The 17501-nt window shown below is 42.9% G+C and overlaps 1 protein-coding gene across 1 annotated transcript in view; it reads left to right on the top strand.

Annotated features, from left to right (window-relative positions):
• The window catches only part of PIEZO2 (piezo-type mechanosensitive ion channel component 2), a 478725-nt gene that overhangs the window by 71690 nt on the left and 389534 nt on the right, over positions 1-17501 (top strand). The window contains exon 2 of the mRNA XM_011983927.1: positions 12179-12274. Coding sequence (XP_011839317.1) covers positions 12179-12274 — 96 coding nt within the window. The remainder of the gene's footprint in view (positions 1-12178; positions 12275-17501) is intronic.

Here is a 17501-nt window from a genome sequence, read left to right on the forward strand (position 1 = left end):
GTGTGTATGTGTATGTATGTGTGTGTGTGGTGTATGTGTTGGTGTGTGTGTATGTGTTTGTGTGTGTGTGGTGTGTGTGTTTGTGTGTGTGTGGTGTGTGTGTATGTGTGTGTGGTGTGTGTGTGGTGTGTGTGTGTGTGTGTATGTGTTTTTGCATGTATGCATGTGTATTCTGGCCTTGGCCGTCACCCCTTTTTCCATTGCTATTTCCAGTTGCTTAGGGATGAGCATTTGGCGCTTGAATGTCAGGGGACTGAATAAGATTGAAACTGATTTCTTTTGTTTTTGAAAATGAAAAATGACACTTATGTTCTACTTTGTAACACAGTCTAGTAAGCCATTCCCACTTTATTTTATGTTGAACTGAACGTGTTAATATCTACCTGTTTTTGACATTTAAAACTACCAAGGTCACTGGTTCAAAGTTTAAAAGTACTAATATTAATGAAAATGGAGGAACAACTTCCCAAACTTGAAATCTCTGTGAATCTATAAAGAGAAAACTCCTGAGACAGGCTGGAGTGCCGTGGTGCGATCACAGCTCACCGCAGCCTCGAACTGCTGGGCTCAAGCAATCCTCCCATCTCAGTCTCCCACGTAGAGTAGCTGGGACTACAGGCATGCGCCACCATGCCCAGCTATTTTTTTTCTTTTCTGCTTTTTTTTTTTTTTTTGTGGAGATGAGGGTCTCACTATGTTGCCCAGGTTGGTCTCAAATTCCTGGTCTCAAGCAATCCTCCTGCCTCTGCCTCCCAAAGCGCTGGGATTGCGGGCATGAGCCACCACACCTGGCCTGATGAGTGATTTCTACATCAGCAAATACCATGACACAAACCAAAGCAACCTCCCGAGTCCTCCAGTCTACAAATGCTAACTCTTCACTTCTGTAGATGACAAAGCCACTAAGATGAGCGGGCTAATAAACAATTTTAATATTTGACCTTTTCTTAGCACCCACTTGGCCCCCTAATTATTCTTATTCATCATAATGGTAAGAGAGCAAGTTTTATTTTGGTAGGCGTAGGAACTGTGGATTTTAATGCAGCACTCTTTATGTTCATAATGAAATAGGTCTAATTTCAAGTATAATTTGTCTGATAGTTTAAGAAATTATGTATGAGCATAAAAGCTTTATTTCCTCATTTGCAATTATGAGAGGCAATGTGTGGTGCTGTTCCCTCAGATCAGAGACCATTATGGAAGATAAACATGGTCAAACTTGAACACAAGGATTTGGGTTTTAAGTACAACTTCGTATGAGTGCACTTGTAAGATGATGAAGAACATATTAAAAGATATTTCAAAGGAGGAAGAAGCACTGCTATTCTTTCTTTAAAATTATGCAAACTGTTCGATCAGGATGAGTTTAGAAAACTGAGTGAAACTTTTAATATTGTTACTAACATTTGATGACATACTGTTTAATACTGTTACTAATATTTGATATGAAATTATATATGTACTATTACTAATATATGAAATTATATATATACTGCTTAATACTGTTGCTAATATTTGATCTGGTATGTGTATATGTTAACATAGATAACAGAATCCTACCTTTGTATACTAAATTAAAAGCAATACATTTTTAAACTAACGGCCAAAAAAAAAAAAAAAACTGAAATCTTAGTAATCATCTGTTCTAACTCATAGTTTACAAATAGTATCTCCAGTTGTTTGAAAAAAGCAGAAAATTCAGACCAGAGTCTTTTTTTCCTTTATAAATAAAATGGTTTAGCCAGATTTTTTTCCTTAGACTGGCTTCAAAGTTTTAGGAAATTGAGTAGTAGTTATGATTTTCTAATACAAGTCCTTATAATCTATTACTCCGTAAAAGTCTTGTTTTCCTTCAGGCTTTACCCTAAAATCACATTCTTTTAAATAATTTATTTAATGAAACTAATGTAGAATACAATGTTTCTGTGTTTCTCTTTCTTGAAGTGTGAGGAATACTTGACTGATGAGTTCAGCATTGTGCTGACACACTGCAGCAATGTCAGCCTTCACACATTTCAGGCTAAAAATGTAATGTTAAATAAAACATATCTAAATGGGAGAGCATATTTTCTTATTTGAAATATATCTCTCCACCAGGCACAGTGGCTCACGCCTGTAATCCCAGCACTTTGGGAGGCCGAGGCGGGCAGATCACGAGGTCAGGAGATCGAGACCATCCTGGCTAACACGGTGAAACCCCGTCTCTACTAAAAATACAAAAAACTAGCCGGGCGTGGTGGCGGGCGCCTGTAGTCCCAGCTACTCCCGAGGCTGAGGCAGGAGAATGGCGTGAACCCGGGAGGCGGAGCTTGCAGTGAGCCGAGATCACACCACTGCACTCCAGCCTGGGCGACAGAGCGAGACTCCGTCTCAAAAAAAAAAAAAAAAAGAGAAAGAAATATATCTCTGTTAGCCTTTCCTGTCACACATATGTGAGCATGTTTTGGTGTGTGTAAGGAATCTGACGCAGGTGTTACGTGATAAGAATATGTATGTAAGCATATGTCTTGCCTTTCTGAATGGTGGTGAGAGAGACTGGCATTGTCCTTATGAAGAAACAATTTTTGTAACTTTCTGTGGGAAGCACCTGGGGCAAGACCGCCAGTGGGCACAGAGGTGAGACTAGAGGGAGAAGAAGAGAATGTTCTTGTCTCGACTGTCTGCTGCTCTAAAGTATCACTGTTTGAGACATTTACAGTTTCAACCAGATGCAAAACACAGAGTAGATTAAATGGGGGAAAGAATTCTACACTGATAGACAATGAATCAGGTGACGTAACAGCCTTTTTCCTTTCTCTCATTTCTTTGATAGGTTTGCTTCCTCAGGAAAAAATCTGTGGTTGTTTAATTTTTTTCCTGCTCTATTGTAAATAGTTTGCAGTTATTTCTCTTTTTTTCTAATTTATGAAATAACCATAATTTTGAAAGAATGTCCTTTGAAAAGCACTCAGTTGCTTCAGAGTACAGAAAGAAAATTATTACAGATACAAACAATTTCTAGAATTACTGGATCGACAGAACTATTTTGTCAGTTGGTTTTAAAGTTGCTTATTGGGAGTAATGTTTACCTATCTACTGCTGTGGCAACTGTTAAAATAAACAAAGGTCCTTGAGGCAATAAAGAGCATTTAAAAAACATACTTAGTAGAAATGGAGGTTCTAAACGTTTAAGGCACTGTTGCCTAGACCATTAATAGTGAGACCTTGTTTGGCGTTGCTAAAGGGATAAGGAGCTGGGAGGGCACATCTTGCCAAAAATTCAGCTCTGAGGGCACTTACCTTTAATAGCATAATCTAAAATTACTGCCTTGAGCTACTATAGAATGGTAAAGTGTGCGTGAACCTCTCTGTGATCATAGTGCAGTAACAGGAAAATTATTCTATATCTATTGCAACGCAAGTATTTTTACAAATGTTACATGGCCACCCTAACCATTTCATATTTGCAAGAGATTTTCCCTCTTTCTGTGTTGACACATTGTAAATTGTCAAAGTCAAATCGATCATTTTTCTGACTTCTAGAGTTTTTTCCAAATTGCACACCATGTTTCATCTTTAGAAAAGAAAACTCGTGAACGAGGCAAGTCCAAGTGTTTGCGATTCATAAGGCAATATTAATGTTTACTTTACTTGATAACTTGTGATCTCAGTTTTTAATTGTGAGTTTTTCAGGCCTGTCAAGGTCTTTTGTTTGGGGAATTACTGTCAGCTGTTGTATAATTTTGGATGGTTAAAACCAGGTAGAAATAGTGGAAGCTGCAGTGCTAAAGCATCTCAGCTAACGCAAATAATCTTTTTACTTTAAACACATTGACCTGCATTTTTGTTGTTCTGTCCACAGTAACATTGTTGCTGCCAGAGGATGGAGGTGCAGCTCCCTGAGAATCCACTAAGAAAGGTGGAGTGTCAGGGACATTGTGCAGCAAGAGTATGATCGCTCGTTATGAAAAGGAATGAATGTGCTTTAAATGTCTCCGAATCTTGAACAAAGGCAATATCACACTTGATAAAGAAGCAGTTATTGGCTGGGCACGGTGGCTCACGCCTGTAATCCTAGCACTTTGGGAGGCCACGGGGTCAGGAGATCGAGACCATCCTGGCTAACACAGTGAAACCCTGTCTCTACTGAAAATACAACAAATTAGCCGAGTGTGGTGATGGCGCCTGTAGTCCCAGCTACTCGGGAGGCTGAGGCAGGCGACTGGTGTGAACCCAGAAGGCGGAGGTTGCAGTGAGCCGCGATTGCGCCACTGCACTCCAGCCTGGGCGACAGAGCCAGACTCTGTCTCAAAAAAAAAAAAAAAGAAAAAAAAAAAAAAGAAGCAGTTGTTATTTGCCTTCTAAGGCTTTTCTAGCTTGAATGTGCCATATTGCCAAGTTCAAAGGCATATTTTGCCCCTAATGGAGACAACTCACTTAAATAATAGCATTTAAAGCCCTTGTAGTTTTGGATAACTTTTGGGTAGCATCTTCACATACATCAAGTAAAATTGTGACTCTCATTGGTCGAATGGGATGATTTCAAATGACAAGTAAGTGAAGCTGGATTTTTGGAGGTGGTTTATTTTTTATTTTATTTATTTATTTATGTATTTATTTATTTATTTATTTATTTATTTTGAGACAGAGTCTTGCTCTGTCGCCCAGGCTGGAGTGCAGTGGCGCAGTCTTGGCTCACTGCAAGCTCCGCCTCCTGGGTTCACGCCATTCTCCTGCCTCAGTCTCCCGAGTAGCTGGGACTACAGGCGCCCGCCACCTCGCCCGGCTAATTGTTTGTATTTTTAGTAGAGACGGGGTTTCACTGTGTTAGCCAGTATGGTCTCGATCTCCTGACCTCGTGATCTGCCCACTTTGGCCTCCCAAAGTGCTGGGATTACAGGCGTGAGCCACCGTGCCCGGCCCTAATTTATTTTTTAGTTTGTGCACTCACTAGTTATCTATTGCTGCATACAAATTGCTGCATACATTTAGCAGCTTAACACAACACACACCGTCTCAGAGTTCTTAGGAGTCAGGACTCCAGATGTGGCTTGGCTGCATCCTCTGGCACAGAGTCTCTTGCGGCTGCAATCCAGGGGCACTCGAGTGAGCATGTTGTCAGAGGAGGACCTGCCTCCAAGCTGACTCGAGTGGCTTTTGGGTGGAAACCTCAGTCCTTTGCCACACGGGCCTCTCCGCAGGACACATGTCACGGCAGCTGACTTCCCTCAGGGTGAGCAAGGGAGAGGGGATGCTCAAGACAAGCCTTAGCCCTTTCGTAGCTTAGCCGTGGAAGTGGTACCCCAATACTTTTACTGTAGTCTGTTCATTAGAAGTGAATCTCTAGGTACAGCCCACACTCAGGAAGAGGCGATTGCTCAAATGGATGTGAACACGAGGAGATGGGGACCACTGGGGGTGGTTTTAGAGGCCGCCCCTGACCCTGGGCCACCCTTGTCCTCACCATAGCTTGTTGGACTTTGCTATAAATAATTGTAACTAAAAGGTTGTGATGTGGGAAACCAAGACCAGGCTCTGTTCTCCCACCTCCGAAGTTAATCATAGGAAATCTTCCTTAATATACACATTTTGATTGCAAATAATATAAAGGCTTACATAGCAAAGTTATAAAAGTTTGAAACAACAACATACATTCAGAGCATTTGCCATCATGTTCACAGAGGGCCCTGTGCTAAGTGCGGAGGGTGCGCGAAGGGGTCTGAGGCAACATCACACTTGATAAAGCAGCAGTTGTTGCCTGGACGTGGTGGCTCACACCTGTAATCCTAGCCCAGCCTCAGCCTTACTGAGCCCTTGACATTTAACTGGGGAGAAAGATACACAGAATAAGGATGTGGTATGGTGGTGAGGTCATGCGCTTCTTGATGACAGCAGACTCAGGATCCCAACTGCAGGGGCACGAACCTCAGCCCGGCTACACAGCTGTACCCACTGGGCCTGCTTCTTCACATGTAGAAAGAAATGACAGACTTTGTAAAATGAGGATAATAACTGCAAGAGTTAATTGACATGAAAGGCCTAGATCCGGGCTTGACACACAGTAAGCACATTAGTATGAGCTCTTACATGAGTGAATAGTTACATGCACTGTGCATGCTCTTTAAGATGGTACAATCATACGAGTGACTTTTATTTTTCTCTCGACCCAGAAATTGGCAGAATTAGGTAATTTTATTGTCCAACATGGATTAACATTAAAAAATCTCACCTAGGCTAAAAAAAAAAAAAAAGAGAAATGTTCTCATTTATTACGTTTTTATTTGCGGCCCTGTCAGTTGGGATGTTTTCATTGCCACCAGAAATTCTGCATACCCTGATACCCTGCGGTTTCTTTTAGATGTCCTCACGTTGTTTTCATTTTGTTTGTATGCATTCATTCGTTTTGTAAGCATGATCCTCTAGTCTGGAGCAGATACAGTAGTGGGTATGGAGAGGACGGAGATAACAAAGGTTCTGCCCTACCCGGAAGGGCCCCGCTGACATAGAAGTACGTGCAAGGGGTGCTGGATGAGACGTACGCTTGAGGGGGCACCAGGGAGTAAGAAATCTCATTTGGCCGGGCGCGGTGGCTCACGCCTGTAATCCCAGCACTTTGGGAGGCTGAGATGGGCGGATCACGAGGTCAGGAGATCGAGACCATCCTGGCTAACACAGTGAAACCCTGTCTCTACTAAAAATACAAACAATTAGCCGGGCGGATGCCTGTAGTCCCAGCTACTCGGGAGGCTGAGGCAGGAGAACTGCGTGAACCCGGGAGGCGGAGCTTGCAGTGAGCTGAGATCCGGCCACTGCACTCCAGCCTGGGCGACAGAGTGAGACTCCGTCTCAAAAAAAAAAAAAAAAAAAAAGAAATCTCATTTGGAGGAGGGTATGCTCCTGGACAGCTTCCAGGAGGGGAAGCATGTGAGCTGTACAGGAAGATGCCTGATTCAGAAAGGACAGGGCAGATGCAGGCGATGTAGCTTTGCAGTAGCATGGAGCGCAGGATGGGCACAGGTGGGCAATTGGAGCTGCCAGCAGAGCAGGAGCCAGGCAGCCCCAAACCCAGGGGGAGAATGATCACTTCCACGGCCACTCAGAGGGAAAACCAGAGTCCTCGGAGCCCTTGCAAGGCCCGGCATGATCCAGCCTCCTGGAAGCTTCTGCTTCACACTGGGCTCTTTGGGGCTGTCTTCAGCAGGTTAGAGGGGTCTGGCTTGCTTCTGTTTTGCCTGAGTGCTTCTCCCAAAGGGAATTGACAGGAATCACTCAATCAGCTCATCACCTCCCTCACCTCTGGGCTTCAACCTCACTTTCCCCTTCACGCCTCCCCTCCCCTAGGCTGTGTCTTTCCCTTCTCTGGCTGGCCTTCTTGTGGACATAGCACTTCCTTTCCAACACACCACATGCTGTGCCTTTGATTTTGCCCATCGTTCACCACTGTCTCCCCACCAGCACGTCAGCTCCCAAAGGCAGGGTGCGATCTCTCATTTCCGTTTTGCTCTCTGATGTAGCTCAAACACCTAGGACAACGCCCAGCACACAGTGTGTGCTGACTACATGTTTGTTGGCAGATGAATGACCAAATGTCTCTACAATGTTCTATAAAAGACTTCAACTCTGGATGAGAAATAAGCAGAAGATGAAAAGCAGTTGGAAAGAGAATCCGAGCTTTTGTTCTTCTTGTAGATCACCTGTTTTAGGTATTTGCCTGTCACTCCAATCTGTGGTGTGAACATTTCTTTCTGCTTTGAACCTTTAAGAAAGGAGGTTGAGATGTGGAGAGTGGTGCAGAAAGCAACAAATATATGTGTGACTCCTTTGGGATAAAAAGAACTTCTTGTTGATTCCTGTTCTCTTCTCCCATGCATTTTGCTTTATCGCATTTTTATTGCAATAAAATTATTGCATTTTGCTTCTTTCCTTGCTGACTTCTAGAATCAGCCATGGAAGCAGGCACCATGGGTCCTAACTCAGACCCTTGGCTGGAGTGTGCTGTACTCCTGTTGTCTGCATTCTGGGATTAGTGCTTCTTGATCTGGTCTTCCTGTCTGGGTACCCGCCACTCGCATCCTGATGTGTCCCCCCAGCCTGGACTGTGCCCAAGGCCCAGATGCTCAGCACTTCGGTGACCAGGAGCACTTGGGCCCGGTCTGTTCCTTGGCGTCCTCTGCTCAGTCTCCCAGGCCTCCCCTTCTTGCTTCCAGCTTCCTGGTTGTGGCCGCATGTTCACTGCACTTCCATAGGTTGACTTCCTTCCTTCCTTCTGGGCTGAAGCCCTTCGGCGAGGGGCTGCAAGGACATCCTCACCGGCAGTCGTGACAATCCAGTCTCCCCGTTGCAGTGGACTTCTTTCGTGAAAACCTTTCCCTTTGTGAAGCTGGGCTGTCCTGGTTTTCCTCATATCCATCTCACATTTTTCTGCTGCTTTTTTCTTTCCTACCTGCCAGTTTCCTTACCCACTCTCATCCCACATGCAGGCAGAGCTAAGACAAACACCTGCCTCCTTTGTGCCTCTCTTTAGTGCTCTTCCCTTCAGAGAGTTCATTTTTTCTTATTATTTCAACTAACATCTCTGTTCAGGGCTTGATCTCCATGCCCTTTGATCGCCACCAAGCAGGAATGCTGACGGTCTGTGGGGCTGGTCCCATAAGATTATAATGCCATAGTTTTACTGTACTTTTCCTATGTTTAGATATGTTTAAATACATAAATCCTCGCCATTGTATTACAGTTGCCTGTAGTATTCAGCACAGTAACATATGCTGCACAGGTTTTTGGCCTAGGAGCAGTAGGCGACACTATATTGTCTAGGTGTGCAGTAGGGTGTACCATCTCTGTTTATGTAAGCACACAGTTCCCATAAGGACAAAATTACCTAACAATGCATTTCTCAGAACACATTGCTGATGCTAACAGGTCCATGGCTGTATTTGTGTCTGCCTCAATTTCTGTTATCAATGTTTTATATCCTTCCATTTATAGGTCTTTCACCTCTTTGGTTAGCTTTATTTCGAAGTATTATTTGTAGCTACTGTGAATGGGATTTTTAAAATTTCTTTTTCATATACTTCGTTGTTAGTGTATAGCGAATGCTACTGATTTTCTTGTGTTGATTTTGTATTTTGAAACTTTACTGAATTAATTAGTTCTAACAATTTTTTGGTTGAGTCTTTAGGGTTTTCTTTATATAAGATCAGGTCATCTGCAAACAGACAAATTTGCTTTGCTTCTTCCTTTCCAATTTTGATGTATTGATTTCTTTTTCTTGCCTAATTTCTCTGTCTAGGACTTCCCATACCACATTGAATAGAAGTGTCAAGAGTAGGCATCCTTGTCTTATTTCTGGTATTAGAAGAAAAATTTTAAATTGTCACTGATGAGTGTGATATTAGCTGTGTGTGTGTTACATATGGCCTCTATTGTACTGAAGTCCATTTCTTCCATACGTAATTTGTTGAGAATTTTTACCATGAAGGGTGTTGAATTTTGCCGGATAGTTTTCCTGCATCTTTGAGAAGATATATGGTTTTTGTTCTTCATTCTGTTAATGTGGTGTATCACATTGATAGCTATAGGTATGTTGAACCATTCTTGCATCCCTGGGATAAAGCCCACTTGATCATGATGGAGGAGCCCTTTTCTTGCTGAGTTGGGTTTGCTTGCATTTTGTTGAGGACTTGTGCATCTATGTTCATCAAGGACACTGGCCTGTAATTTTCTTTCCTTGTATTATCCTTGTCTGGTTTTAGTATCAGGGTAATGATGACCACATAGGATGACTTTGCAAGTATTCCCTCTTCTCTAATTTTCTTGGAAGAATTTGAGAAGAATTGGTATTATTTCTCCTTAAATATTCGGTAGAATTCATCAGGTCCTGGGCTTTTATTTATTTCTTCATTTATTTTTGAGGGGAGATTTTTTTAATCACGGATAAAAAAAAAAGAAAAAATAGAATGTGTATCCTGCTGCTGTTGGATAGACTGTTCTGTATATGTCTATTAGGTTCATTTGGTCTAAAATGTAGTTTGTCTGATGTTTTCTTATTAATTTTCTGATTGGATGGTCTGTCCATTTCTAAGAATGGATATTGAAATCCCCTGCTATTATTATATTATAGTTTATCTCTTTCTTTATATCCATTGATATTTGCTTTATATATGTAGATGTTCCAGTCTTGGGTGCATATATATTTAAAACCATTACAGTTGATCCCTTTGTCACTATATATTGACCTTCGTCTCATTTTACAGTTCTTAAAGTCTATTTTATCAGATATAAGTCTAACTATCCCTGGTGTCTTTTGGTTTTCATTTGCATAGAATATCTTTTTCTATCCTTCCACCTTTAGTCTCTGTGTATTCTTAAATGGGAAGTGAGTTTCTTCCAGGTAGCATATACTTGGGTCTTTTAAAAAATTCTAGCTAGCACGGTGGGTCATGCCTGTAATCCCAGCACTTTGGGAGGCCGAGGCGGGGGGACCAGGAGGTCAGGAGATCGAGACCATCCTGGCTAACACAGTGAAACCCCGTCTCTAGTAAAAATACAAAAAATTAGCCAGACATGGTGGTGGGTGCCTGTAGTCCCAGTTACGTGGGAGGCTGAGGCAGGAGAATGGCATGAACCCAGGAGGCGGAGCTTGCAGTGAGCCGAGATCGCACCACTACACTCCAGCCTGGGTTGACAGAGCGAGACTCCATCTCAAAAAAATAAATAAAAAATAAATAAAAATTAAGTGTGCTTACATTTGCCTTTTATTGCTAGATTTCTCCATTGGCCTAATAGGGCCTAGTGGAGGAACAAAATGTTCTTTTTTATTTTTATATGTTTAGGCGGTACAAGTGCAATTTTGTTACATAGATATATTGCTTAGTAGAGAAATTTGGGCTTTTAGTGCAACTATCACCTAATAGTATACAATGTATTAAGGTAATTACTTGTAGCCAAGGACTTACTACTATCATTTTGTTTATTATTTTCTGATTATTTTGTACTTCAGTTTGTTCATTTCTTTCTCTCTTGCTGTCTTCCTTTGTGATTTGGTGATTTTCTCTAGTGGTATGCTTTGATTTTGTACTTTTTGTCTTTTTTGTATCTGCTATAGGTTTTTGCTTTGTGGTGACCATGAGGTTTACATAAAGCATTTTATAGTATAACAGAGTATTTTAAATTGATAACTTAACTTTAATTGTACATAAAAAGTATGCACTAGGCCAGGTGCGGTGGCTCACACCTGTAATCCCAGCACTTTGGGAGGCTGAGGCAGGCAGATTACCTGAGGTCAAGAGTTCAAGACCAGCCTGGCCAACATGACGAAACCCCATCTCTACTGAAAGTACAAAAATTAGCCAGGCATGGTGGTGTGCTCCTGTAATCCCAGCTACTTGAGAGGCTGAGGCAGGAGAATCACCTGAATCCAGGAGGCAGAGGCTGCAGTGAGCCAAGATCATGCCACTGCACTCCAGCCTGGACAACAGGACAAAACTCAGTCACAAACAAACAAAAAGAAGTCTGAACTTTTTTTTTGTTTTGTTTTTTGAGACGAAGTCTCTCTCTGTCGCCCAAGCTGGAGTGCAGTGGCCGGATCTCAGCTCACTGCAAACTCCGCCTCCTGGGTTTACACCATTCTCCTGCCTCAGCCTCCCGAGTAGCTGGGACTACAGGCGCCCGCCACCTCGCCCAGCTAGTTTTTTGTATTTTTTAGTAGAGACGGGGTTTCACCATGTTGGCCAGGATGGTCTCGATCTCCTGACCTCGTGATCCACCCGTCTCGGCCTCCCAAAGTGCTGGGATTACAGGCTTGAGCCACCGCGCCCGGCCGAAGTCTGAACTTTTATAGTCCACCCCTAATAACATTTTATGTGTATGGTGGCACAATTTACATATTTTTATACTATGTATCCCTTAAATTATTGTAGCTATTATTATTTTTAATAGCTTTGTCTTTTACCTTCATATTTCTTGGTTAGATTTTAAGACCAGTGTTGATGTATTTTAATTATCTGTTTCTCGTCATGCTCAACACAGTGATGAACACAGAATAAATACCTAATTTATTACTTTTTGATTGACATATCTATTCAGGACGTGACTGTTTGATCCAGTGACATCTGAGACCGTCTTTTGTTATGCACCCCCGGTTTTGTCAACCTGCCTTTGTTAATGACCTTCTCACTCTCTTCTCTCTTCCCTCCCACAGCATGTGCATTCCGATACAATGGGCTCTCCTTTGTCTACCTTATCTACCTCTTGCTCATTCCTCTGTTCTCAGAACCAACAAAAACGACAATGCAAGGTAAGAGAATTTTGTTCTTCTATAACACAGAGTTACACAGTCTGAATGTATTTTGCTGGGCTCCTTGGGATGGTCTTTATCCAACGGCACAGATGTTATCTCTGCAGCGGGGCTAGTATGGCATGGAGTGGGTGTCCAGCATTTTAGCAACTACACAAGTAGAGCTCTATAGAAGTTGTTTGTGATGCATGTTTGTCACTTACACAGCTAATAAATTCCCTATTAGGGCTTCGTAGTAAGCATGGCAGTATCACTGGAATGTTTTGGCTAGTTAACACTAACTCAAAGTGTTGTCAATAAAATAAGACAAATCTCATGACAGCATCGGTACATGCATTTGTCTTTTGGGTTGTGGGGAGAATGTGGTGGCAGTTGGAAGAGGCAGAGCAGTATTTGACATTTCTGAGCCACTTACAGGAGAATGGGGTTGGAAGCTTGGTCCCAGCCATAACTTCGTACATTAGTTAAGGTTTCTTAAATATGTCTCAATAACATAATGAAAGAGAATAATTTGATTTGGAGGGTGTAGTTCCTGAAGTGTTTCGCTCTCATTCTGGTTACTCTATAAGAACCTGAAGGCGTAGAATATAGAGTACTGACTCTAATTTCTGAGGCTCTGATTAGGAAACATGCTCTGGTTTATGAATTTTTCAACTTGAAGTCCTGTCACAAGTATTCAAATTAAACCACACTGAGTTAATTTAATAAATTTTTTTTTCAAAGTACTACCATGATGAGAAGTACAGCCTGTGCCAAATGTCTTAGGTGAGTGCCGTGGCCGTATGTTTACATGAAAGGGAAAGGAAGTTGTTTGACCCCATCTACGGAGTGGTGTGGGAAAGGTCACTGGTGATTTCCTTGTTAGTGATGAACTCTTCAGAAAAAGAAGTAAAGACCACGGTGTGCACAGAACAACAAATAATGACTGTGACTTTCCTGTTCGCCCTCATTCTCTGTAAACTTCATAAGGCATATCATGATCATCCATCGTAGTACATCGTATAACTGCAGATGGCATGTTGATTTTCCTGTCTCTAAATGACAGAAATTCTAAGTCGCCAAAATCCTTAATACACAATGTATATAAAGGGTAGAGAAATGTGAGTTTGTGCAAATCCTTATAAAACAAAAGTACATTGTTAATGGGACCCCTGTCGCCAGAGCCTCATTCCTAAAGGAATTAGCATAAACAGAATAATTTCTGGCCTGAGAAACAAGATGATAGCATACAGGCAACTACTCTTCTACGGTTTGGAGCTCCTTTTTCAAAGAAAGAAGGTGTGTGCATTCACAATAAAGTGCTTTAAAAATTACTATCTTTATATATCCAATTAAGTTATCTATCGCTTTTACATCAGTGTGGCCCTTTATCATTTTATTTGGAAATCAAGTAACTGGGATTTCCCCCTACATACTTCTGTGACAACCCCTGACTTTTTCTTTTTCCCAAACTAACCAGCTGTGAATATGCAGCAGTGTCAGACATGCCAAACAGTTGATGGCTTGTGGACATCAGTTCATGCTCAGATGTGCCAGGGACTGACACTATCAGGGACATCATAGGTGAAACATAAAATCTGAAGGAAAAAACTTAATCCTCTCTGCATAAAGAAGTATCATGAAGTAACAAAATGTTACAAGGTCAGTGCACAAACAGAGCACAAATGGGTACACAGGTGTCTGCTGGCGCTGCTCATGGTAAGAGAGGAGGAAAGAAAGAGTTGGAAAGGGAAATCCACATACATCCTTCCAGTCAGTACTGAAAGCAGCATTCGGATGACTTATTTTCCTCTTTCTCCAATTTAGCACCAAGAACCATGACTGATCTTCAACATAACGTCATTTATGTGTTTGTTTATGTACTTGCAGAGGGACTCCAAGCAAGGATATCTTACTTTTTTCTGAACACGTAGGACTCAGAATCCACGCATTTCTGAAATCTGTGTTTTGAGGCATCTTGTGTTATACCAACATTGTCCAACCTGTGGCCCGGACAGTTTTGAATGTGGCCCAACACAAATTTCCAAAGTTTCTTAAAACAATATGAGATTTATGTGAGGACTTTTTTTTTTTTTCTCATCAGCTATCATTAGTGTTAGTGTATGTTATGTGTGGCCCAAGACAATTCTTCTTCTTCCAATGTGGCCAGGGAAGTCCAAAGATTAGACACCCTGGTTAGGCATTACTGGCAGTGCAAGGCCTTGTCTTGAACATAAAATTCCAGTCTCTCCACTGTTCTGTAGACCAGGGTTGTCCACTGTTTTGCTCTCAGTGCCATCAACAGGACAAAGAATATCGGAGTATTATTACATGCTTTCCCGTGCCTGTGTTTAAGCTGACGATTTGTTGCGAAGCCTTATGTACTACTGTGCTGTAGAAGAAAGATGAGGATCAGCAGTTAGTTATATGACAAAATGTGAAATAATTTTGTTTTTAAAAATGCTTGTAGGCTCAGTACACTTAACTGGTGGGTATTATCTGATTAGTGAGGGCTGCAACTTACAGAATCATGGAATTTTAAAGTTGGAACAACTTTTAGGAGTTATCAAGCATCTTGCAGCAACCAGTGGTGGCATATTCTACAATAACCATGTTGGCTGGTCACTTGGTTTCTTCTTAGATGCTAATGGTGCCAGGGAGCCATCTGTGGCCCTGGGAAGTCTATAGTATTATCAGACAGTTCTGTCTTGAATCAACCTGAAATCCACCTCCCTGCAAATCCAAGCTATTGTTTCCAGTTTAAAGCAGCGAAGAGTTAACAGAGAGCCAGAAAATCACTTTACAATACTGTTGTGAAGGGAATTATCAAAAGACAGGGATTCGACTAAATGACTTCCTGTTTTTAGTCATCTGGGCTTTTAGAATTCTTGATTTTCTGTTTCAGATCTTGACATGTGTAATTATCTCAGTAGGTAAGGCCCCAACTAGCAATCAGGAATCACTCTAAGCATTTTAAAAACAGAACATTAAACAGAAAGGGTTGGTTACTGAAGGGGGTGGAAGATTCAGGAAGCCGAAAGGAATGTTGAAGCAACCGGAACACTGGCTAGGCAGGAAGGCTGGGGGAAGCTGGGGGCAGCATGAGCAGAGCTCAAGAACGAGGGCCATCCAGGAGCCGCTAGACCCTCAGGAGAAGGTCCAGAAATGGCACTCTGTACAACCAGGCCTTGCCTGGGCCTCTTCACTGTCAGCTGTGTCCATCAGCTGTGAGCATCCCAAGCTAGTCATCAGTTAAGTACTCGTCACTTATCCAATGTCTTCTCCCTTCATGCTTCATTCAATGCACAGAATATTCCTAGTTACTCAGCACAGAATATTCCTAGTTACTCACGGATGGGATTTATGGACTGTCTGATAGTTGTACCTGCTGAAACCAACTGAAAAGGGCTCTGGACAATTTCAGAATAAAAAACTAAGGATTTATGACCTGGTGCATGACTGGAGGAAGCGTCTATCCTAGGTTTGTGGGTAGGTCTTCCATGGACACCTGGAAAGGCTAATGGACACAGCTGACCGTGAAGAGGCCCAGGCAAGGCCTGATTGTACATAGAGCCATTTCTGGACCTTCGCCTGAGGGTCTGGCGGCTCCTGGATGGCCCTCGTTCTTGAGCTCATGCCCCTGCCTGGCTCCCCACAGCCTTCCTGCCTCGCTGATGATGTTCCAATTGCTTCAACATTCCTTTTGGCTTCCTGGCTCTTCCATCCCCTTCAGTAACCAACCCTTTCTATTTAACGTTCTCTTTTCAAAATGCTTAAAGTGATTCCTGATTTCTGGTTGCGGCCTTACGTATTAAGATAATCACACACTGGAAGTTCTGAAATAGCAAATCAAGAATTCTAAGAGCCTAGATTTCTAGAAACTTAGTTCCACCCACACTGACTTCCTCTCGAGGCTCTTCTCTCTGTGAGAATCTCTTCTGAAGAGCTGTGTGCAGTGGACGCTATGGAGTGAGTTGGAAATTCCCTTTCAGGACTGAGCTTCCATTCCCAGCAGCCGGGAGGTGTTTCCTTGACCACTCTCAGCAAAATCCCTCCCTGGGAATTGGTGGTGGCTGAAGGGAGCTGCTTTACCCAAACTTCTCCTCCCTGTCTGGGGCAGCCTGGAGCCAATGACCACTCAACACAGGGTGCCGAGGCCTCAAAGCTGGAAAGTTTCTGAAGGGCTGTGCCAGCTCCAGAGCATCCCAGCAGCTGAGGCCTCCATTGCAAGAGCATGACAATGGGATCTGTCCCTCTGTGGGGTCTGGATTTCCTCACTCCCTGCCAGGTATCCCTGCAAGGGAACTGCCCCATAATCCTCCTGCCCTAGGAATCCATCTCAGCCTCGGTTGCTGGGGAACCAGATCTTGGAAGGTCTTTGAAGCAGGGACCTTTTTCCCTGATGGAGCTTGAGGGCAGAGGAGTCAGCATAGAGGTGGTGGGACCTTGACACAGAAGTGGCCATCACACCCAACGAAGGGCGTACACACAGGGAAGGGTGCACACACTCTGCCAGAGGCTGCAGCCCAGGCCCAGCGCAGCTCCGAGGTCCAGCCTGCAATGGACTTAACCTGGGCCTGGGTGTCATTCTTTTGGTCAAGTTTTCCACCACTGCAACTGGAGACCCAAATCCCTCAGGGTTATTAGGCTTTGTGGGGACATAATTTAACAGATATAATTTAAAACAAAATATAAAATTACTACACAAATAGTCACTGTTCTTAGTTGTGGAATTCACCCTGGTTTGAACTGGCACCTCTGTGCTGTCACAGCTCCCTTTGCCTGGAATCCCCTTCCCCAGATTTTGAATGATGGTCTCTTCCCAGAATTCAGGTTTATCTTAGATGTCCCTCCTTCAAACCCTCTTCCCTCACCCCCTTAACTAAAGCTGACATCCCCTCATCCCACATTTTTTTTCATGTTATGAGCAGGTTTTATTTTTCCTGGTATTTATACCTTTCCAAAATTATTTGTGCGACAAATCCATAGCAAGAGCTGGACTTGCAGACCCTGCCACTCAGCTCTTCTGTTTCCTCCCTTGATTCTTCCCGCAAACCTCCTCTGTGGGGTGATCCTGCCCCTGCCCCTTGGTGAAGTTTTTTCTTTTTTTTTTTTTGAGATGGAGTCTCGCTCTGTCGCCCAGGCTGGAGTGCAGTGGCTCAATCTCAGCTCACTGCAAGCTCCGCCTCCCAGGTTCAAGCCATTCTCCTGCCTCAGCCTCCCCAGTAGCGGGGACTACAGGCACCCG

Source organism: Mandrillus leucophaeus, unplaced genomic scaffold (genome assembly GCF_000951045.1).
Source record: "Mandrillus leucophaeus isolate KB7577 unplaced genomic scaffold, Mleu.le_1.0 Scaffold257, whole genome shotgun sequence".
In the NCBI taxonomy this organism is placed as follows: domain Eukaryota; kingdom Metazoa; phylum Chordata; class Mammalia; order Primates; family Cercopithecidae; genus Mandrillus; species Mandrillus leucophaeus.